The 23,820-nt window shown below is 50.0% G+C and overlaps 1 protein-coding gene across 4 annotated transcripts in view; it reads right to left on the reverse strand.

Moving 5' to 3' along the window:
- Positions 1-23,820, reverse strand: part of HTR4 (5-hydroxytryptamine receptor 4) — a 126,042-nt gene that overhangs the window by 78,895 nt on the left and 23,327 nt on the right. For all 4 annotated transcript variants that reach the window (XR_012766098.1, XR_012766099.1, XM_075442220.1 and 1 more), the window contains exon 2: positions 6,418-6,499. Coding sequence is in view for 2 of the 4 variants with exons in the window: in XM_075442220.1 (XP_075298335.1) it covers positions 6,418-6,443 (26 nt within the window). In the remaining 2 variants the exon portion in view is untranslated. The remainder of the gene's footprint in view (positions 1-6,417; positions 6,500-23,820) is intronic.

The raw sequence follows: 23,820 nt of genomic DNA on the forward strand, positions 1-23,820 counted from the left end.
GTCCATGTAGAAAGGGGTCTCTTGGACCAACACAGCAAGGCTCCAGATCTGGGACTCACTCAAACATACAACTTGACTCAAGAGGTCATGTCATCAAGAAGGGCTGTTGTCAGAAATAACTTTCACTATGCCTCCCCACGAGGACTTCAGAAACAGCAGCTGGGTTGAATAATGGAGTATTTCCTTTTCTTCCAAACAAACACAACTAATTCCATCAATATGATTCCTTGTTCCCTCACCTTGCCTCTCATTTCTCAAAGTCAAGATAAGATTAATGAACACCACACAGTACTGCTGGAGGGCTCTGCATTTTTTAGAGTACTTCAAGCCACAAATATACCTTCAGCAACAAACTGAGAAAACTAAAGCTGATAAAGCCAAGTCTGGAAGCAATTAACATCAATCTAAAATTCAGCTGTGTTGGGGCCCCAGCTTAAAAATAAAAAGCAATTACTGTCGTGACAAACTCAAATAATACATGGTTTCTCCATAGCTGATGTAGCAAGGGGAGCCTACCTTCACCAGCCGCTATGATAAAAAGGCTTATATAAAAGCTATTTACTTGCACTGAAAGTTCTCGTGATTTTTTTTTTTCAAAAGCTTATTTCTCAAGAGCACAGCAGCCTCTCCCCAACACTTGAGGAAGCAAGAAACCTTTATACAGTGTGAAGTACACAGAACAGCTCTGACCACGCTCAGAAGTACCCATTCAAACAGCAGAGGTTTCTCCTTGTTGCCCAAGACCGTGGTAAGATCTCCAGCCAGCACAACCACAGCTCTGCTCGCCCGGTCCTGGCTGTAAGTGCCAGGCATCTGCTCTCCCACATCTCCCCACCCAGCCATGGACTTGAAGAGCAATAAGGGGTGTGAGTGCTGGAGCTTGCATGGGACTCCAGAAGTCACAGTGGGGGGGGGGGTCAGTCAGTGTTGAAGATTTGCCCAAGGACCTACAAAGAGTTTGGCATGAAAACTGGAAAGCAACCTAGTTCTCAAAGCCCAGAGCACAGCCTCTTGGGTTAAAATGCTAGCAGAAATATTTTAAAAGCTGCCTGAAACACAATGGTGCAGTCAGTACTGAGCACGCAGCAGTCGGGTGCTTGCCCAATGGAAACAGCAGCCAGTACACAAAAATCAGTTTGCAGCTTTTGAGAAATGTCCAGTCAGTGACGGCAACTTCCCAACCTGTTGCACGCCAAACCAGAGCCTGCCTGTGCCAAAAGCCTTCAGAAGGCTTGGCCAATGGTTTTCAAACTGTGCCAGCAGAGCACCTCCAAGCAGTTAACTGAATAAAGCTGTTGAGCACCGTGAAGCTCTAGTGTGGTGGGAGGCTTGCAGAGCTGCACCACGAGGAGGGCTCTACGGTGCCAGGTCAGCTAAGACCGAGGCAGCCCAGGAGCTAGAAATGCTGGGCTTGCCACGCAGCACCCATAGCAATGGGACGAATGAACGAACGATGAGTGCTGGAGCTCAAAGAAGGGAAAACGCACAAGAATGGCCAACCACGCCATTCAGAACTGGTGTAGATTCCAGATACCTGTGCTCCCAGCAACGTGAAGGAGTCAGATTTAGCCACTATGAGATAAGGAGGGACTGGCACACTGACAGGAAGCTTTACTTCACTCCTGGCTACAAGGAATGCTCTGTAGTCAGATGATGAAAGTCTTACCAAAGGTCTAGGAAGGCTTGAATAATCTTTAATAAGGCCATTGCTCACTCCCTGTGCATGGCACATTTGCAGCCTACACTGGCAAGTGCCCAAGAGCAGCAGAGTCCTCCCTGTTGGGGCCTGTCTGGATTTCTCAGTGAGGTCTGCAGGTGCTGTTCTTGGTACGCAGATGCTCCTTTCACAGTTTTCACAGGCAGATTTATTACGGACCTAACCACACCCTGTAAGAGCCAACTGCCTGGTTTGCACACAGAAAAACAAGGGTCCGTGGACTCCCAGGTGACTTCTGTACACACAGTGTCTATTTTAGCCGGTAATCTGGCACGAGAAGAGATCAAAGCAGCTGGCACTGTGGCCCCTACACCTCCACTCTATTTTGGATTAGATTTAGCCCAGTGTCCCTGCCTGAACGTCCCCCCCCACCCGAATGCGGAAGCCGCGTGGTTTCAGCCCACGCCCCAAGACCTCTGGTCCTCACCGGGGACCGCAGAGTGCGTGGCACAGAGCTGCTGGTGTAGCGTCCTCCAAGAGGAACGCAGTTCACAGGTCCCCTCGCTAAACGCCGTGTGATCTGCGTCCACGCAGCGCGCGTGGGGACGGCCGGGGGTTCACCTGACTGCTGTTCCGCACCGAAGCGCTAGCGCAGGCGCAGTGAAACAAACCGCAGCACAGCCATCCCTCTGCGTGTTTTCCTTTTGTCCCCCAAGCGATTCAGCCTTTTCCCACTTTCTCCGAGGCTGCCAAAATCACCGCGTTTGCATGAAAGTGAAACTGTCTAATGCACCAAAAAAAACAGAAAAACTGAAAAAGTGCCAACAGATTTTGTAGGTTTGTACCAATCCACAAGCACCACGGGCAGGCAGGGCAGCAGCCCGCTCGCTCAAGCCCTCGCGCCAGTGCCAGCTCCCAGCCGGAGACGCGGCACGGTGCGTCGCAGCCTTCAGACGCTGCCGGCTCCCAGCCGGAGACGCGGCGCGGTGCGTCGCACAGCGCGGTGCATCGCAGCCTGCAGAGGCTGCGGCTCCCAGCCGGACACTCGATGCGGTGCGTCGCAGCCTTCAGATGCTGCCGGCTCCCAGCTGGAGACGCGGCGTGGTGCGTCGCAGCCTTCGGGGTCCGTGCCGCCGAGGGCAGCAGCGAAGGCGTTGGCGGGAGCCCTGCCCGTCGGCCGGAGGGCAGCGGCAGCAGGACACCGCCTACGGCTCGCTCCGTGCGGGTCAGTGGGAAGGAGCGCCGCGCTCTTGTTTGCGGTGCGACCAACTGGTGTTTGTATAAAGTTGTTGGAAATGAAGAGAATAAAGGGAACAGCTTTTTTTCCTCATACTCTAACCAATTCAAGTGTTCCAGTTTTCATTCCAAACCACTTGACAGTATCTCATTAACCTACTGCCTATAATAAATGTGTCCAATAACAATCACCAAGATGCATGAAATTAAAAAATTCTATAAAACATAAATCGGAAATACTTGTGAGGTCATTTATTTTTCTACTCTAGAATTAGAGAAAATTAGGTCTGCCACCCCCCTCGGCTGTGATAAATACAAGTCCAAAAGCAGACTGTCTAAAATTTCCAGGAATGCCTCTCTAACCTCACACTGCAGCCTTTCTAAAATTCATAACCAAATTTCTTCCACAGAAACAAAACCCTCGTGCAGTTGAACCTGCCTGCAAGGCTTCAGGTAGCTACCGAGACGTAAAGCGGCTCACCACTCGGCATCCTCTGGGCAGCTCATCAAACCCCGCCGAGGGCAGGAGCCCTGCACCCGCGGCCACCCCAGCTCGCCGGCGCAGGACAACGCCGCAGTTGCTGCTCTGAACCGAAGAGCGATGTGCTGTCTCCACAGGGCTCAGCTCTAGACAAGGTCAACCTGCCCCTCTCCTCCCGTCCCGCTGCTGTCCCCACGTTGTCCAAGCATCTCCCTCTTGCCCAGGCTTGCTCCCTTCTCACGCAGACCTCCCACCGGAGCATCCCTGAGCCCCGCAGGGATGGGGAGCGCGGTTCCGAGTGCTCCCATCTCTTGGGCTCACCATGTCGCTTTACAAAACAACATGTGGAAGCCCCCAGCTTCGACAGAAAACATTCAGTGTTCCACACCCCGGAAAAAAAGCTGAAATCAGGGCAGATAAAGAAGAAGCATTAGCTACTTGCTCGTAGCTGACAAGCAAAGCTATCAAAACCAAAAATTCATCATTTGGAAAAGCATTGAGTCAAAATAAAATCATATGCCTACCAGGAAGTCTGTGTATGCAACCAACCACACAAAATGAAGGACTGCCTTAGTCCAGCTCAGAAAGACCCCCTAGGAAAAACAGAAGAGAGTAATTCCTGAATTACAACAAAGTGAGATCTGAGCACAGCCTTTGGTCAAAACAGCTGGGGAACAGTGAATCAATATTGACTCAGAAGAGCTTTCAAATTCCCATGGATTTTCATTCACCAGATCCCTGGGAACACCTCGTGTTGCCTTTTAACATCTAAATAGGAAGTTGGCTGAAATAATTCACCAGACGAGAAGTTCCCCCTCAGAGCTGCTTCCGCTGCCCTGCCAGGGTCAGACCACACCAGCTGGCCCCACCAGCCAGTCGACAGGAGGAAGCAGTCCCTTGAGCGACTCTTCCCAAAAAACCTTTTCCTGGACCTGTGCGATGGGCATTTTCCTCAGAAAGTTGACCAAAGGAGACCCCCCCCAGCTCTGCCCGTGCCCCCCCAAGTGCCCAAATCCCCCTCCTCCCAAGCACTTCTCATCGCATTCAGGCTATGTCACACATTGGAAAGTATCACAAGTAGGAAGAGAAAGCCTAATTCTGAGAGTAACTAGTTTTATCCGAGTTTGGGGTCTGGGTTGGGCAGGATTTTTTTTTGGACCAGGATATGGCTGATTGGAATTACGGTAAAATTCAAAACCAGGAAGAAACAGATACTGATCTCTTGGTTCCCACAAACAGTGAATCACAAAACTCCAAGAGATCACTTAAAAACATATGCTGGGTCAGACCCACTCAGTGTCTGTCTCCACCGGTGGCAAATAGCACATTACCGAAAAAACACATAGGTGAGGTAAATATAATGTCATGTTTCCCTGCCCGTACAGCCTCCCTGTGCCCAGGCACTTGTGGGTCAGGCACTCGCCGAGCCAGTTTCTCTGTGCCCCTTTGTGTTTATGAACTGGCAGATTTTCCTTCTACGAATGGTGGAATGTATAGTGGGGAATTCTCTTCACCGTAGGGAGCAACAGAAGATTTTTGTCTAGTGCCTTTAGAGGAAGGAAAAGCGTGTGGGGAAAATTGCCTGGTGTCAGCACCTTAATTCCCTTTATAGAGAAACAGCAGTAGCCTACGCATTTAACTACACTTCTGGTATTAAAAAGGCAAGACAAATTTCATTAAGCAAAACACATTACCTCTCAGCATTGATTACCAGGTTATAAATGTGACCTGCTAAGTGTGCATTAAAGCAGCAACCTGGAGCTGCTGGTGACTTTCCTGACACTTGAGTAGGTGAACGAAGACCAGAGATGTTCTCTCTGATAGTGTAGCACTTTGAGGAGCCTCATTAAGAACAGAAATTGTCTTTGAAAATGTTTTCTCTCGCTCTGTGCGTGCAATTGGAGAGAGTGGGTTGTGGCTCGCACATCGGCTCGTCCCAGCCTGAAAGCCCCAGAGCTAGGAAGCTGCGAGGACAGGGTGGCATGACAGGATCCCCTGTGGGGCACAAGACTCTGTTCCCCGCTTTTCTGTACTGCGTTTCCTCCCAGTATCTGCGCAGTAACTCTTTAGGGAAAGGTTCCCTGGAAGGCCAGCGTATATACATTTGATCTGTCTCTATCAGAACAACTTACTCCAAGATATTTTTCCATCTACTTGCCACTCGAGCATCCAGGGAGGGGAAGGATGAAGATATACTCCATGAAATAAAAACTTGAGATATCAAAAAGATATTCCCTGAGCGGATTTTAAGAAAACTCCTTGTGGAAACGTACACCTCTCATTGCTACGGGAACATTGCTTCTTCCTGTGCCTGGGCCAGCAACACGAGTTTGGTCAGAAGTTCAATGCCCCTGCGGGAAGTGGGCTTGGTGGGTCTCAGTTCAGCTCCCCATACAGCTCAGCATCACCAGCAGCCTGGACAGGCGAACGGCGGAGACACAAAAGGGACAAATCCCAGTCCTACAGAAAGGCCCTGCAGATCACACCTGATGGATAACAGCCCTGTGTCCCGGGGACAGCTGCAAAGAGGATCTCCAGCCTTTCTGAACAATTTCTGTTGGCACCGCACTTCCAGGATCAAAATGATCCACTCTGAAGTTTGTCTCTCACTGATACCAGTAGCGTGCCCAGCGGTTTGAAATGACTTCAGAGACATCATTTTTTTTTTGCTTGCTCCAGTATAAGGCAGGAGAGACGAGGTTTTAAGTTTTTAGACCATTGCACCAAAAAGAAAAAAAGCCTAGGATCAGACTTTCAGCAGCCACAGATGGGCCTGGTCTTTGATGGGGCCCTATTCATCCCACTGCAAGGAAGCCCTTGTCTTGTCTACGCCACATCTGACATTTACACAAACAACAGGGTGACACTACATCCTCACAGAAGCTCCAGCAAACCCCAAACCAGGCGCTGCTGCATGAGCAGAGACCTTCGTCCACAGGCACACAGAAAACACCACCCTGCAGCTCTGCCAGCGCACTGCACGGCCCCGTCCCCTGCAGCTCACCGAGACGCAGCAGAGGAGGAGCGGTGTAGTTCATCCTACCTCACATTAACATCAAGCTCTTCCATCACAGGCAATAGGCATAGGTAGCTGGGAGTTCAATGTCCACAGAAGAGACCTCGTCCTGCAGGGGAGAGAGTTAGAAAGGACAGTTATAAATCGAAGGATCTCTCACAGGTGCACATTTACCCCCATGAAGACACCTGTGCACTGCACTTTGCCCCTCTGGCCTGGATTCTCTTGAAAACAGAGGTTACGTAGACACGTCAAAATGAAGCCATACCATAGCATACAGCTGTCACAACAAAATTTTCTGTTATCTACCCTGACACATCTGTATCTCACAACACTTAGGCGCATGGCTGGAGTCATGAAATCAAGCTGCAGCGATAGGCAACCCTCTGCGGTTGTGTACACACCACCCACTCATGCATAACCTAGGGCTAAGAGAGTGCTTCGAGGTCCCAGGGGAACACTGGCTCTACTGAAAACAACAAAAAAATTCCCACTTTTACAAGCTTCCAGGTCTTCACGTGGAAGTTAAGATCAACCTTTAATCCACTCCACGATCATCACTTCTCCTGGGAACTTCTGGGATTTAGATTTCCAGAGGGTTGGTTCAACTGCAGTAAGGCAGTAAAATCGTTTAACGACCGCTACAGCAGCACAGGCAAAAGACTCTTCTGGACAAATATTCACTTTCCATAGGGGTGAGGAGAAGCTGCACAGGCAGAAGTCATACGAAACAACGCACAGGATACAGATCACTTCTAAGACCATATCTGTCCCAGTCCTCTGCAGACTGCTTTTGTCACTTATTGCAAAACCCCATTTCGTGTAGTGCTGCCTCAAATAGCAGCAACTCCTTCCCTCTAATTACCACAAACGAGTTAGTACAAAAATAATTTTAAAAGAAAACGGACCCAAAGCATTTTACCAGTGCACACAGCATACCGTGCTGTATGCAGCGAGCTCTGGGTGCTGGCGTGGGATGGGGCGAACACAAAAATACCCTTGGTCAATCCATCCCGTCCTTCTGCAAGCTGAAATTCCCACCGACCTCCGAGAGATCCATCTACATACACTGCCAAAGACTCTCACAGCTGAAACAGTCTTACGTCTAGAAATCAGTGCCAGCAACGTAAATTACTAATACAGGCACCATCCTCAAGACTTGTTCTCCACGATCAACTTTTCATGAAGTTTATGAAAATACGTCGTGTTCCAACTCCGGGGACGGCGCGGAGCTGAGCGCCGCGGTATGACCGACCTCTGCCCGCCTCTGCTCACACTCAAAACTACACGCGACAGCACGCACGCATGTCAGCTGCCCCGGACCTAAGGCTTCTCCTGGCGACTTCCAAACTGTCAAAGCTACAAAAGAGTAGTTCAAACGCAATCAACTGAAGCAGGCTTGCAAAACTGGCTGGGAAAACGCAAGCAAGAATGCTTGGTAAATTAGTTTCTGATTTTACACAAAATTAAAACATTGACTTACCACTAAATTAAAATAGGTTTCCTGTGACACCATATTGTACAGTCCTATGAATACTTAATAGCAGTACTGTAATTACAAAGAACTAAATGATTTGCAGCTCAATTTAAAATAAATGTACTTACACCCAGTAATATTAAATCATATGAATATTAATGGGATTTTTGATTATATCAGAATTCCATCATGACTCCAAAGGAATGAATGCACGATCTTAATAAAGAGTTTGCCTATTTGCTGCTGTTAATCCAGTGGAAGAAACAGGGTAAGTTTCTGAGCACTTCAGACTGTTGATTGCCCCTTATGTTGTGCCTCTGGAGAGCCAAGGATAATGCCACCACCACGTCACTATTAATAATAGCTCAAATGCAGATAACGCCATGGTGGGTACTTGGCTTCAGATAAATGACCGGAATACTACCGAGTCCAACTTCTCATCTGCAGCGCCAGGTCCGCACTGCAAATCAACACCCACTCTCCAGGGCCGGTTCACCATCTGCCAGAACTGGTGCTTCCACAGGTAGAGACCAGATGCCATTTTGCAAGCAAAACTTACTTGAGTCAAAAGGGTGTTTTTGCCTGAGGGTCATTCTGTAAATACATCAGGCTCACGTAGAATTCGGCCACTATTGACAGCTTACGCGTTCAGCTGGTGTTTCTGAGAGCGCTCTGGAACCCGGCGACTCACAGACCCCTGCTGTATTCTGCAGTCCCAAGGGTGAGAGGTCTAGAGTTTCTGATCAAGTCATCTCTGTCTCCCTAAGACCTGACCTCCAACTTTAATTTCAGGAGGAAAAAAGCTCTCCGGTGCTCGTGCTCTGCAGCTCTTCCACGGAACACAACGCCTCGCAAGCTGCTGGGCTGGCTGCCTGTCAGAGGTGCGGGAAGGATCATCCTGGAAGCTGGTCCTGAGCATGCAAATATACAACCAACAGTCTCTGAGGTCAGACAGACAAAAAGAAACCTAATTATCTCATCTCCAAAGAGGTTTAAGTAACCACTCAGTTCAAATCATTTGTCTGACGTATCGGTTAAATCAATTTCAGCTTCGCTTCAGGGGGGACAGGAACCCATTCTTTCCCATCCTGTCATTTTAAAAAGGCCAAATATGAACCAAAGAGCACACTCTATACACTGCAGTCGAAACACGGGATCCTGACCCATCTCCTCTGCCTGCCCGCGTGGCTGGCGAGCACTGGTCGATCCCGCCTTCAGCACCCCTCGAAGGCACGCTGTCTCCTCGGTTCGCCGCAGAGGCACAAAGAGCTTCACTGAATCCCACCAAGAGGATTCAGAGCAGCGCAGACGCAGCCCCCGGGCGTAAGACGCAGACGCTAAACGGATCTTAGTGTTCAGACGGCACAGATACGCCACAAGAAAAACCTGGTCAAATATTACCGACACTGGTTCAGGGGAAATTGTTCCTTTGCTATGCAGAGGGGAGGCTTAAGTACTTACTGCTACCCTGGGAAGCCCTGAAACCGCTTTGCTGCAGGTGACGCCTGTGACAGCTCTGCACTGCACAGGAAACGAGCGCGTGTGGGAGCCAGCAAGAGCACAGAGCACAGAACAAACATCACCTGTCTGCACTGCCCCTCCAGCATCAGGGTTCAAGGGGCAGCCTGGGAAAGTCTGTGAAACAAGCAAAACTCACAATTTCAGCACAATCAGAACTGTTGTTTTACCTCTTCATCAAAACGTAATTCTCTACGCAGGCACCAGCGTTACTGCTCCTTCAGTCACAGCAAACGTGACGCGCTTAAAAACACAGGAAAACTTTTTTGTTTCCATTAGTGTTTTCTTCACTTCTTTTGTGTTTATTTACGCAGTAGAAATAACCTTTTTGGTACAAAATAGGAAAAAATGAAGGTCTTAAGGATTTTGACAGAACTAGGGGTTTTGCACACAGACACCCATCTGCGTCTCCCCATGCCTTTAGGGGTGCTGCTGGCAGCCATCCCACACACCGTGTGACAGCAGCGACCCTAGTTCTTCTGTTGCACCTCACACACCATTTATTTTTTCTTATAATTCTTTACACATTCCTAGCTCTGCAGCCCTAAGAATATTTTTTCCCCCCCAAAAAAATGTTATCTTTTTCCCCACAAATACAGAAACAAGCAACATTTGGGTCTGAACAGGCAATGCTTTTACAGCTTCACCCTCCACAGCCCTCCCGGATGGGAAACATCCCACCACTGCACAGGGGACCCGCGCTGTTTTAAGGGCTGTTGGTCGTTTCGTCTTTCGCCATATGATGAAGCACATAATGAAGATACAACGAAAGGGCACTAAACCAATGACATTATTCAGCTTTCATCAGCTTTTCCATAAAGAATTTTAAAACTGGATCTTCCATTCTTTTTGCTCTCCCCATGACATCGCAGTGGTTAGACTCGTAGTCACTGGAGTCCCAACAGTAAAAGAAAAATGACGTCAATACCAGGTAATAAAAAATCTCCACAAGTTATTCTGTAAATATATCTGGCCCACACAGAGGGCCTGGTGCTATTCTTTGTTATTAAAGTGATTACTCATGCTCAATTAGGAAGCTGTTCTCTGCCTCAGCAAGGTAACACCGACCTCCTAACTCGCCCTTATACCACCCAGCCCATCAGATATACATACCCATGCCCTTCAGCACGGAAGAGCATCGCCGCTGTTGTCCCTGACGCAATTACAGGCAGACGGAGCCAGGGCATCGCTGCAGCCAGCGCATGCTTTCCTGAACGCGAGCATCCAGCTCCCAACAGCTCAGCAGCACGGGCTGAGGGCAACCGTCCTGCAAACCCACGGTCCTCCTCTCCCGGGCTCCAGCGCCCTTCCATCCCGGCCTTGTCAAGAGCCTCCCCCCTTGCAGCCCGCCAGGGAACCCCAGCGGGCTCCGGGTCCGGCTTCTCCTACAAATCTGGTTCCTGGCTTCCAGCACAGGCTCCTGCTCAGACACGGGTCTGCTGCGCCGGCCGGACCGGGGAGCGGGGCTGAGCTCCACACTGCAGATACCTCCCAAAACGAGTCTCCGTGTACGCGTTCCCCTCGGATTTGGCACCAGGGACTGCAACGAAAGCCCATCACAGTCATCTACCCAACGACTTCGGTTACCATGAGGGCTCAATTCAGGCAGCGAAGAGAAACAAAACGGTTTCACTCCTTCAGGTGTCAGCACAAAATTGATTTTGATGACTCCCACAAAATGAAAGAAACTTTTCAGTGACTTTGTACGTCAAAATTCCAGTTTGGGGTCATCTTGTTTGCTTTATTTTTCTGCTAATTTTCATAATTTTCATGTGCACTAAAATTAGAAAATATTTGCACCGTCATGCTGTTATGGAGACCTCTACAATAACTGAAACTTTCTATATCAGAACTTTAAAAAAAATAAAAATCAAACATGGAACTCAAACAAAAAAAACCCAAACCACCCAACCAAAGAAAAGACCTTCACAGAGAACTGTTTGCCCAGAGAAACTTAACTGAAGCCAGTACTCTTTGCACTATTTTCACTTCAGCAAAGCCCAACATTTTTAATGGAAACAACTACGGGCACAGCATTTCCAGCCGGCTTGACGTGACAGCTCCACAGAAATCCTTTGTGAGGCAAGAACTCCTCGTCGTCTTTTATTCTCCACTGATCACTGCCACCACAAAAGAGCAAGACAGATACACCACACGTGTCTGACCAGTGCTGGTCATCACTGCACAGGAGACTGGCTCTGGCTTGGGAAGAGCAGTGCAGTGACCAGCCCCAGCACGGCTGCACTGGTGGCAGTCAGGGAAATCGGAAGCCATCCATCCGTCCAGACGAAATCAGCTGCACGCTCGTGCCTCACTCCTTCACCTGACACCACCAAGTCACCTTAGCAGGTTCTCCCCTACCTCTGCTCCTTCTCCTCCTCACCTACACAGTGGTGGGAGGTAAGGACGGGAAAACCCAGCGAGGAGACTGGAAAACCGATGCATCTTCCCAGCCGAACTGCAGGGACTCCTGGGGAAACTGTACTCCGTGGCTTGAAGGTACTAACCAACAATTCACTTCTCAGAGACCATCCAGGAGTGAGCTGGGGGCCAACAGCTAAACTTGTCTCCTAAGTGCCCACAAACCCATCTGCTCTACGTAGTGGTTTTGGTCTGCCCAGTAGAAATGAAAATGTCCCGCCAGACGACAGCAATAGCCATGCCGGTCTTGCAAGACATTTTCCTTGCAAGGCACTGGTTAACTGAGACACTGACACATCCTGCATCCCATTTGTTTCCATCCCACTCAAACCCCATCTAGTTCCACTTTCTGCCACCGCTGAGCTGATGACAACAGAAGAGTTGAGTCACTCTCCTGAAAAACTTACACCCCCATTCCTGCAGTGCTGGATTCTGCTGCTTCATCGTTTGTGACACCTGAAATGAAGCCGCGACTGGGGTGGACTGAGCAGTCTGAAAAGCCCATTTCACTTCACCTACAGGCGACTACCAGACTACCATACAGTTCCTTCTGCTCTACTGCACCACGGAGGAGGGAGGGGGATATAAACCCCCCCATATTCAGAGCGTCTCATGCTCTCTATGAAGAACCGGACTTGCCACCGCAGTTCTCCAACTTCACCCTTCTCTTTATAAATGTAAAAGATGCCCTTTTCCCTATCCTTTGCCAGCTTTGTCTTTTCAGAGCAGTGTGGTGTGCAGTGACGATCACTAGATGTAGCCTCTGACTTCAGCACAGGTGTCCTGCAGACGCCCGCTGTGGCTGGGTAACACGACTGACAAAAAGGGACGTCACAGGTGTTTGGAAAGCCACTGGAGCCTCATCCTGGAAACTGCTGTCCTCCACCTCTCAGAGTGTAAGTTCTTGGAAGCACAGGGAGTCATTTAGCTTTCATCCAGCGTTTGTGATTCCTGACTGAGGCCAGAGGATAACATAAATAAAGACTGCTACTACTACTATCTCAATCTGTGATTTCAAGAGGCTTCTCACTTTCTGTAGTGAACATCTGCCAAATTAAAGCTGTGATTGAATAAAAAAGCTGTTGCTCGATTCCCACCACATTTCATATCTGGGATTGTGATTTTTATCATAGCTCCATCTTCATCTCTATCAGAGAAAGAAAAGTTGTTAGCAAAGGCCAGCTGGATCAGGTCACATTCAACTGATGCTGTGGAGTGACAGTCACCTCAATCCAAAGGTAATTTCTTGCTCATCCCCACGAAGCAATCCAAAACCCTCCAATTGTTGCAAGAGAATATCCTGCCCATGACAACACCTCGGGAGTAGGAAATAGCAGAGGGATCCAACTCGTTCACTCCCAGATGAGCTAACTCCATTTCCACCACCCGTTCCTGCCAAAGGCACTGCCTCCTCCCACAGTTCGTCTTGCCTTCTCCATCACCACTGTCTGCTTCCTCCCAACGAAGGACAAAGCCGGGCAGTTGTCCCTCAGTTGTCAGCAGAGACTGACTCTAGCCAAATGTCACTTCAGCAGGCTAAAATGTAGCGCTTAAACAGGGAAAAATAAAAAGATAGACGTGGCACATCACCCGAAAAAGAAAATGGGGTCCAGCTTTAAATAGAAAAAGAGAGAAGAGATGTCCTTTCCCTGACAAGTTATTTACAAAACGGCTCTTTAAACTCAGGGACAGAGCCTCTGGCTCGGCCACCCACACCACCAGCGCCGAGGTCCACGGCCGCGTCCCCGACGGCGTGGGAGCTGCAGGCGGCACACGGGCACGGCCGCAGGCAGCACCTCGTGCCTGAGGACGTGTGGACGGACGGGCTTTCCTTCACGGCTGCCTCCCAGCCGCCACCCCAGTGCCTGTTCAACCTTACACCAAGCTATACTGCACTTTCAAAAACAGAAGTTTAAATTCCGCGTTTGAGTACCAAAAAAATACTAACAGACAGCACAGTGTAAGGGCTGTTCCCTTGGAAAGGGCACGTGGAAGCAACTCTGCCTACCTGCTCTCTTGGACCAAGTATTTACAGCAGGAAAGTTTCTATGGGCTGTTCAAGGGTGACTTTCTTCTAACGCAGACACCTGTACGAGATCCTTGGCGTTACCATGCTACGTTTGTACAAGAGGTCTGGGGAGAAAAAGCAGCTCAACACCTGGGGGGTTACTGACTGTGACAGTAGCATTATGAAATTTCACAACTCGCTGCTCTCACCTTTAGCAATAACCACCAGTTGGTAACCAAAATGTTCAAAGTCTTTGACTGCAACATCAAACCCCCAGCATAGGAAGCCAAGAGGAAACCTCCAGTGTGAGACCACGGGTCTCCACAAAGACCAAGACACAGTAAGAGATGTCAATCAACAAACGAAGCAAGGTGGCCGAGTTCAGCGAGCGCCTCAGAAGTGCGGTGGGAAACACAGACGGGCAAGATTCCCAGGACGCTGTCACAAACGGGTTTGTGTTTATAAGGACAAGCCACGATGTCAGTGCTCCTGGTCACCACACAGGACTAGACACCATATGTGTGTTTGACAGGGATTTGTACAGGGCTACCACATTTCCTTCATGCTCATATGTCGTAAAACTTACCCATAAATCACTGTAAATGTCGCCTACCTAAAAAACACACTTTTCAGCTACTCTTGTTCTCACACCCAGGACGTGGAAACCACAGCCCCAGAGAGGCACCAGCCGTGCTTTCTGTGCCTGCACTCCAATAAACTTGTTTTGTTTATGCAGCAGAGAATTGTGCACTACAAATGCTAGGGAACACAGAAATCCTCCCGCCTCGCTGTGGTGTGACGGCACCGAAGGTAACTCGCAGCTCGCTGGACGGGCTATGGACACCCAGAACCGTCACCGGCTCCGCTCACTCTGCGGACGGCCGCACGCACTCAGCGACCCGCTGCTCGCCGCACTGCACCTTACCCAAGGACCTCGCTTTTACCAAATCTCTCATAAGCTACGAGTGCCCTCCCACTGCAGATAACTTTAGAGATGAGCGGCGGTGGTCTCGTGGCAGAGGTTAGCGCATGTCCCAACCAGAGCATGGCAGGCAGCGATGGGCAGTGACCGTGTCACTCACTGGCAATCCCCTGGCTCCAGCCTCTGGTTTGAAATGCCACGCTGCTCCAAAGCAAGCAGAAAACACCCCGCGGAAAATGCACATTACCATGAGCATCCATCTCCCCACAGAGACAGACTGCTGCGCTGCTCCGAGCTCCGCTAACGAGCACGTGCCAGCAGTCGCCACGCTGAGACACCGAGGGAAGGAGCAGTGAAAGGACCCGTCTCCTCCTGCCACCCAACGCCGAAATGTCACGGGGAGAGCCTGGAGTCGCTGCCAGCTACTGCGTTCCAAGACGTGGCATTATTCCTGGCTTTGCCAGCCGTGCAGGCGAGCCTTTTCCACCTGTTTTTGTTCCTTGTTTGGATCCCCGTCCTGCCCGCAAACCCGCTCGGCAGCGCTGCGTCACCGGGGCCAAGGAGGGGAACGGCGAGCCACAGCGGAGGAGCAAGCCAGGAAGATCCCTCATCCCGCGCCGCAGAGAGGGGCCTCCGAGGCTGCCGCCGCGCCGCGCACCACGATTCCTCCGTGGCACGACGAGCTGCCACCACGCCACGCACTGCCATTCCTCCGTGGCACGACGAGCTGCCACCGCGCCACGCACCACCATTCCTCCGTGGCACGACGAGCTGCCACCGCGCCGCGCACCGCCATTCCTCCGTGGCACGACGAGCTACCGCCATTCCTCCATGGCACGACGAGCTGCCGCCGCACTGCGCACCACGATTCCTCCATGGCACGACGAGCTGCCACCGCGCCGCTCACCGCCATTCCTCCGTGGCACGACGAGCTGCCGCCGCGCCGCGCACCGCCATTCCTCCGTGGCACGACGAGCTGCCGCCGCGCCGCGCACCGCCATTCCTCCGTGGCACGACGAGCTGCCGCCGCGCCGCGCACCGCCATTCCTCCGTGGCACGACGAGCTGCCACCATGCTGCGCACCGCCATTCCTCCGTGGCACGACGACGGTCACTGCATTTGCAGTTCTGCAACCCCTGGACTTCAGAAAGAAGAGCCTCTCCCAGCCTAGGTATCTTTGTTGGTTGTAATTACGCCTGTGTGACTATGACTAAGAAATCAGTAGGGTTGTGCTGAGTTACATCCTGTGTGATTTCAGCTGTGCAAAGGGTTTAGGTGAAGCTTCAAATCTCACGCATTAAAGACTCCCTGTTACTTCTGTCTGACCAAACTGACTATTGATGGCAAGTTTCGGGGTGCATCTGTCTGAATAATTTTGCAGCAGAGCACATCTCACAGAGGCTGAGCTGGAAATTTATAACCCATGGCGTAAAAGCCTACAAGCACAGACCTTACCCCCTGCTGCCCAAGGGTGGCAACAGACCTGCTCTGACGCGAGCACTGTCCTTGCCAAAAACAACAACAAACCCACCAAGCAAAACCACACCACCACCCCCCCAAAACTCTCCACACTCGGGGGGTTAAGACAAATAAATTACTACAAGCTCGTTGTATTCATACAATTAATACAACGTGTCGCCGACAGACACATCTCTCTGAGCGAGGGGGATAATCCCACACAGCTTAACTCCCTGCATCACACTCGCACTTCTTCCTGAACATTTTGGGTTGCCACAGGCCGACCAGAGCCAGGAGGTTTCTGCTGCCCCTGAGCTGCAGTGGAAACGCCACGACTGCACGAGACATCGTGAAAAACGAAGCAGAGAGAAAATCCCCACAGCTCTGAGCTGCAGATGTACGCAACCAACCCAACTGACTCATGCCTCTGCTGCCATTTCTTCACGCTCCATTAAAGGATGACAGCTTCTGGAGAGAAAACTGGCTGAGTCTGTTTATCTTCAACCTGACCTGCCTTCAGCCCTTTCCAAAAAATCAGTTAGCTGAGCAGCAAGCTAAAATGATCACAGTCCCCGAGAGACCATGCAATTCCCCAGATCTGTACAAAATATATAAAGTGCACAGCCATCATCTTTTCTGGCTAAGAAGCTGATACCATCAGGGAAAGTAAAAAGGTTAATTAATTAATTACTTTTTTAAGAGACAGAGATGATGCAGGAGGGAATGTGCTATAACACGTTCTCTGCACGCAGGCTCTGCTGTTACCAACAGAAGAGTTTGCTCCAAGTGTTTCATAGCAGTGACAGAACTACTTTGAGATGATGGTAGGTACTTACGTACCACAGCAATGAAGCGGTGACCTTCTCTGGTGGTGGTCAGAGGAGAACAGCCAGAGTACACATCTTCTCTTGAGAGAAAGCAGTTAAAACAGCCGCTGTGGGCTCAGCATCTAACCAGGCTGTGCCAGCAGCCGTGCTACGGCCCTTGCACTGCTCACAACAGCACAGGGCAAGGGGACTCAGAAGAGCCCGAGTCCCAGCTGCAGGCTCTGCCCACTCACCACCCCAGGTGGAAGCTATGAGTGATCCCATCACAGAGCAGGCAGCTGTAAGGGATAGGAAGGGCAGCCCCGGGGTGGGGGGCTGTGTGGGCAGGGTCTGAGCAGGAGCTGGGGATGGAGCTCCCTGCTCAGCAAGCACGCATGTGGAAGGAAGCGTCTTCCCCTCACAAACTGTGCTGAGCTCAGCACCTTCCAAGATGTTGCTGATGTCTTCAACTTATTTAGAACTGTATCACCAAATGCTTCAATCCTTTTCAGGTCATTAAAAATAAAGAAACCAAAATAAACTTGGACCCAAGAGACCTTGAGGGCTGACCCTGAAGGTCACTCTTTGGTGGGCCAAAGCTGCAAGCCCCACGGCACTCCTGATGGAAGGGGGGAAAGGATAAACGAGCTCATCGGGCAAGCTGCTTTCTGATGGTTATTTCCAAAGCAAGGACAGGATGTGTTTTAGGTGGGCTGTGAGATCTCAGCAGCCAGGTGAATCAAGCTGTCCAGACACTAACTGTGCCTGGCACTTGGCAGCTACGAGATGTCTTGTGGCTCATTTTCAGTGGTTTCACAGAGAACACTTATTTCTACCAGCACAAACACTTTGAACAAGTGCATTTTTCGAATTCTGCTCATTTTCAGGCTGCTACTCCATGAATAATATCCTCAGGCTGGTTTCTGTCCAGCTCTCTACCACGCAGCCTGTGCCATCGCTTCCCTCGTGGGGGGCGTGCGGTGACAGCCCCCTGCTCTGTGTGGCCAGTGAAATGCAGGGCCCCTGATCCCCCTGCGTTCTTCAGCTCTGCGGGGAACCAGCAGGTCCCAAAGGGAGGGAGAACCGAGAATCTGCCAGGACACGAACGCAGAAGGCTTCACCCCTCATGTCTGGGGATACTGGGGGGGCCCTTGGATGTGCGTCCTGCTGAGGAGGAGACGTGCCGAAGCAGCAGACAGCCACCCTGGGCCAGGCATCAGCCCAGGAGCCGGCTCTGTGGGTTATTCCTCGCCCGGATGCATCGTGTAGAAGAAAGGCTGAGCGTGAGTGCCTTTGGCCAAGGCTCCTACGTGGGACGTCACGGTGCTATACTAGGAGCAGATGTTTACTGGATTAAGAAATGGTGATCGTGGCAGCCCTGTATGATTCTGAGAAGCAAACAGAAAAAAAAGCCAAAGCCGGAATATGTGAAGAGACAGGCGTGTGCACTAAAGAGTTTAGACAATATCTAATGTTTTCAACATAGCTGAAAACAGTGAGCTACACCAGAGGGAAGGACGTTAACAGCAGAGAGCGACAGCCACCAGGTCACGGACGGGCAGCAGAGCGAAGCCTCCCACCTGCACCCCGAGACAGGCTCGGTGTCAGCGCGGCGCGGTGCTTGCAGAAATACTGTAACGAGAAGAAAGCGGACGCTGGTAGCTGGGGGTGTACGGTAAAAGCTTGGGAGCGGTCAGAAGGCAGCAACAGTGGTAGACAAGTCTGTAGAGTGCAGAAGAGGATGATTTTGAGCATATTGGGAAGAAAAGAAATATTAGAAGTTAGGCTGATCAGCTGGAAAATGGTAGACATTGACAATGATTCAGGAAAACCAGACACCGCCATTAAATACTTCTGTCCTATTTTTGGGAGCCATATTATGTAGTGATGAGCTTTTCCGTCCCCGCAGATACTAAACAAAATGTTCAACAGCAGTTACTAATGCTAGACACTTCAAAATTAGCAAGTCCAGATACCAGCATCTTTTTCTTTCAAAAGACTTTTCACTGAGCCAGGTAAGGAACTTTACACATGGCTGATCTTGATTTCCAGTAAAACTGGACAACCAGAGCGAGGGCAAAAGTACCAATAGTTTGAAAGTATAAAGTGGATAACCTAGGTAATTATAAGCCTACCAATCCAAGATTCTTCTCCAGCGCAATAATAAAATGGCTCATGAACACAATTCATCGAGAATTAAAGATGGGGAATAGAATTTGGCAAATCAGTGCGGATTAGAAGAGAATAAATTTGCCGTCTTGATATTTTCAGCAATAATCAACAATACTGCTGTAACAAGTTGCTGTATTCTCTGATTTCAGAAGAGCATTTGATTTGGTATGACACGAGGTTTTGATAAAGAAGCAAGGACAATACCAACTCAGTACAGTGCTCTTGAGCAGAGTTAAACCCAGCACAGCAAGAGGTCTCAAACGTGCATGCAAACATGGAAATGTTGCCCAACGATTCCGGTTTTAGCATGGTCCCCTGGGAATCTGTTACAAGTTTTCTGCTACTCAGTTTTCCACCCATATCAAGGAAAGATCCCTGGAAACCATCACTTGAGAGTTTCCTCGTGACCAAGATCAGGGGCATTGATAAATTTAACAGGTAGCATACCCATACAGAGAAATCTGGAGTGCTTGGATGCATTTTGCAAGAAAACAATGTGCATTTGAGTCTAGCCAAGGTGAGGCAACATATTTGGAAGCCAAAATAAAGGCAGTATTTACAGGACAGGGACAATTTAGCCTTGGAAAGAGATGAATCTGAAAAGGAAGTGAGGTCCCTGCTAACCATCAGCTCAATGCAAGTGCCTCCTGCCATTTGTTGTGGCTAACATCACTCTCCGGAGGATCTTGAAATGAGAAAGCAGATACGAGGCTGCGACGGTACCTTACTCCATGCTGATGCTGACATATAAGAAAGATGTTGGCTAGCTGGAAATACACAGGAGAAAAGCCATGACCCTTATGAAAGAACTGTAAGAGATGTCTTTACCATGGGATGCTTCTGGAGAGTAATTTATTTACTTTATCCCAGGAAAGGCTGAAGAAGGACTTGAGTATGTCCTGCAAGTACGTACGCAAGAAACGGGACACTGGTGACAGGACAATCCCAGCAGCAGAAGATGTTCTGGGGGATGTAAGTCGAAAACAGGCAAATTCAGACAAGCGAGAAGATGCATATATTTGACTTGTACCGACTACGACCGCCGCAGCCAAGCAGCTCAGCAGGAGCAAACACTCTGCTGTCGGGAGGCAGATCTCTGCAGATAACGGCAAGGCGAAATCTGTGAGCCGATCGGATAACGGAGAGCAGAAACGGGAGCAGCTCCGCACAGTCGGCTAACGGAGGAGAGAGCTGTGCCTGAAAAGACAAAACTGCACTGGGAAGGCACTGCAAGAGCACCCAAGGGTGTGAAGATTGAGTAATGTACCCAGGCTGATGTGCGTGGCAGTCACCTAGTAGTTATTTGCTGCCTCTGTCACTGATCTCAGTCCTTCATTCTTTAAACACAGCAAATCATTCCGTGGAAGCAAGATTCAGCAAAAACCGTGAAGGCAGGTAACTGATGGAGGTGTTTTCTTTCCTTTCACAGATGAGGCACCAGAATCTCACTGCCTGTCTAAGCAAGAGAAACTTCTGATGTTCATACAACAGAATTATGGAAACTTGATTCTTAAAATAGCAAGAAGAAGGAAAAAAAAAAAAAAGACATATGTAAATTACAAACCTGTGCTTGAGGAGCAGAACTTGCCTTTCCCCCTTCTGCTCCAGGAGAGAGAAGAATTACTCCTTTGTACCGCCTGAGACTCCAAGCTCGTTCAGACGAGATTTAATCACTCAAGAGAGCTGTTTGGAGCTTTTGTTCAAGATTTCACGCAACTAAGAGAGAAGCAAGTGCCACTTCAGAGCGTTGTGTTATGTTAATTGCTAGGATAAAGGGAGGCAAAGAAAAAGATCTGCATGCTCCCAAACAGTCCTAATTGTGCCCGAAAGCACTTGCTCCCCGAACTAATCCCCTGCCTACCCCCGACTCTCGATGACTGACTGGTGGCATTCAGGAGGAGGCAGCCAGCTCCAGCAGACCCCCTGGTTACAGCATGACCTGCTGCTAGTCGCTCTTTGACTAACCCACCGCTGTAGCGTTATCGCACTAAATAAATCACGTCCCCTCTCCTCTGGCAGCGTTTACAGAACGGATTCCCCACCCAGCCTCCACTGGAAGCTCCAAGTGGCACCAGACTGGAAGCTGTGCATGGTCCCAGTGGCACCAGCTGCCCCAGTTGGACCCTGCGGATTGTGGGGATTGTGGCCATGCACAGCAACAGCGAGCACCGGACACCAGCGACGAGCAAATGTGACAGCCACCGCCTTGGCCAGTGAACGGCCATCTCGGCCGCGGTCCTCGGAGCGGGAAGCAGGGACCGGCGAGGCCACAGCGGAGGTGACAAGGGTCCCACGCACCCGGAGCCCTGCGAGCGGGCTGGCGGCTTCTGCAGGTGATGTTTTCATGGCAACGCACCCATGTCATCAAACACCAGATGTTTCACCCCGCCACGCGCGTCCTGGGAAGGCTGCTGATCGAAGCCGGCTGGCGCGTCCAGCCCTGCGTGCTCTCCAGCCGCTTCCCCGGTGACCTGCCAGGCTGCAGGACCGCAGCCTTCCCGGACCGTCTCTGGCGGAGGCTGGAAGGTCCAGCTCCCGCTCAGCCTCTCTGACGCTGCTGCTGCCAGCAGTCCCCAAAACCTCGGCTCCACTCGGCCACCACTTCTCGATGCCCAGCCTCCCACCCCCTCACTGCCCAAGCAGGGATGACGGCCACACTCCATGTCATTTTGAAATTTTCCAAAAGAAACCTCTGAAAATCATTTGAAAGTATTTTGCAATTCTCATGTTGCTCACGAGATTTTAAGTTTCCACTTTTTATTCCCAAGTCCAAACAATCTCTGACTTTCTGGCAGCTACAGCCACCACTGTAAATATTCTAGCAAATAAATTAACTGGTAAGAAAGCTCATGGGAACAGCAGATTTTTAACTGAATACTGTGCACTACTTTTTAATAATAAATTCTGAATTTGCAATGGCAAGGACTAGCAATGAACACCCGGTTTAGTTACTACGATAATCCAACTGGGCAAAGGAATCAACAGCGTGCAACTCCTATGTCCCACGAAACTTAGCAAAAATGGCTGCAATATCAGCAATCAAAATATTGCAACGAATGGTCCACAAACGGAAAATAAGCATAGAAAAGAATCTGCATACAGTTAGCAAAGTTTATCACTCATATTTCTTAATCTAAAATTACCTACATCTAAAATTATCCAGTCTAAACACAGGTATTCAATCTCACACCCTCCACAGTTCTGGGGAGTGAGAGACTCCCTGCCCTCGAGCTCGCCTGGACTCACGGTGTGTTCCTCCTGCGCTAAATCAGCCCGGAGGCTGCAACTGGCTCAGACTTCAGATACACGGAGAGGATGGTCTGGGCTGCCGGAAGGGGAGTTTGGCATCAGGGAACGAGCAGCATCAATGAAGGTCTTCACTTTAAATTTTGTAGTTTTAAATAAGAAAAAGGGTTGGTCGCAACCAGATAAACCAGCGTAAGAACGACCTCAAATTTCTCAGCTTTGTCTCTGAAAAATACAACATACAACATGTCCTCTGTGGACTCCTGCTGGGGCAGAAGTCTGAGGCAGGGAAAGAGCTTCTGCTAGCCACAGAGGTAGTAAGTCCTCTCAATGTACAAGCTGCCTTTCATCATTTTTCACTCATACTCCCTTGCTTTCACCCAGCTGTTTAAGCTTCTTTCTTTCATGGTCTCAGTACTTCTGCCAAACCCTTGCTGTATGAAGAGACATCAGCTGGGGTCTAAGTGTGACCAGCTCTGAACAAGTGCAGAGACTCCGAATTCTGCGAGGAGCGGGAAAGCAACAGCTGGCAAGTTTCCCTTCCGAGGATGCGGAGGGGAACTCACACCGTGCCCAGCACATCTGCAGGATGCTCCAGCCCATACAGTTCCCTCCTTGCTGCTTCCAGGCCCCTCCGCGGCAGTACAGCAAGTGCAGTAATGCACGGGGACAGCACAGCACTGCTCTGCAAACTGTGCAGCTCTTCATAAAAACATAAAAAGCGACTTTTCCTGCCATTTTGCACGCCCTTTACAGAGTACAGGGAGACACAGTGGTGGTGGAGGAGTAGCTGCAGCCTACAGATGCAGTTTAGTATTTTGAGACTGCTTTTAAAAACTTCTGTGTGGGTGTTTGCCAAGGGATCTTTTTTATATTTTCTTCACTGCTAGCGAAACAACCAGCTTTTACTCATACTCACACAGTCCATCATAAAGTAAATAAAAAAAACCTACTTGTCCTTAGAAGTTGCAAAGTACTCAATTAGCCAAAAATAAATGTTCTCCAGACCCCTTCCATCCAAAGCTGCAGCATTCAAGGCTCCACAACACAGCCTGGATAGGAGGACAGAAATTTCACTGTTGTTGAAACAAAACCAGATAATTGCTGGAGAGGCATTTCTATCCACACTCCCTGGACATGTTTCCCAGGGCTGGAAGGGAAAGTCAGCGGGGGCTTGTTTCACACGACGATGCTAACGGGAAAGCTGGAGTCCCTGCCAGGACTTCTTTCTGACATGGGTGCGAGCAGAGTTGGGACACCAGAGGAAGAGCTGCAGGGAAAGAACGCAAACGGAGGGTTTGCACGTGCACCTTCACCCTGCACGGCCAAGGACTGCGGCTGGGTCAGTCACCAGATGGGGAACTCCTTCAGAAGTTCTCCTCCTCCCTCCATCACCTGCTAT

The sequence above is a fragment of the Opisthocomus hoazin genome, chromosome 23, assembly GCF_030867145.1.
Source record: "Opisthocomus hoazin isolate bOpiHoa1 chromosome 23, bOpiHoa1.hap1, whole genome shotgun sequence".
Taxonomy (NCBI): Eukaryota; Metazoa; Chordata; class Aves; order Opisthocomiformes; family Opisthocomidae; genus Opisthocomus; species Opisthocomus hoazin.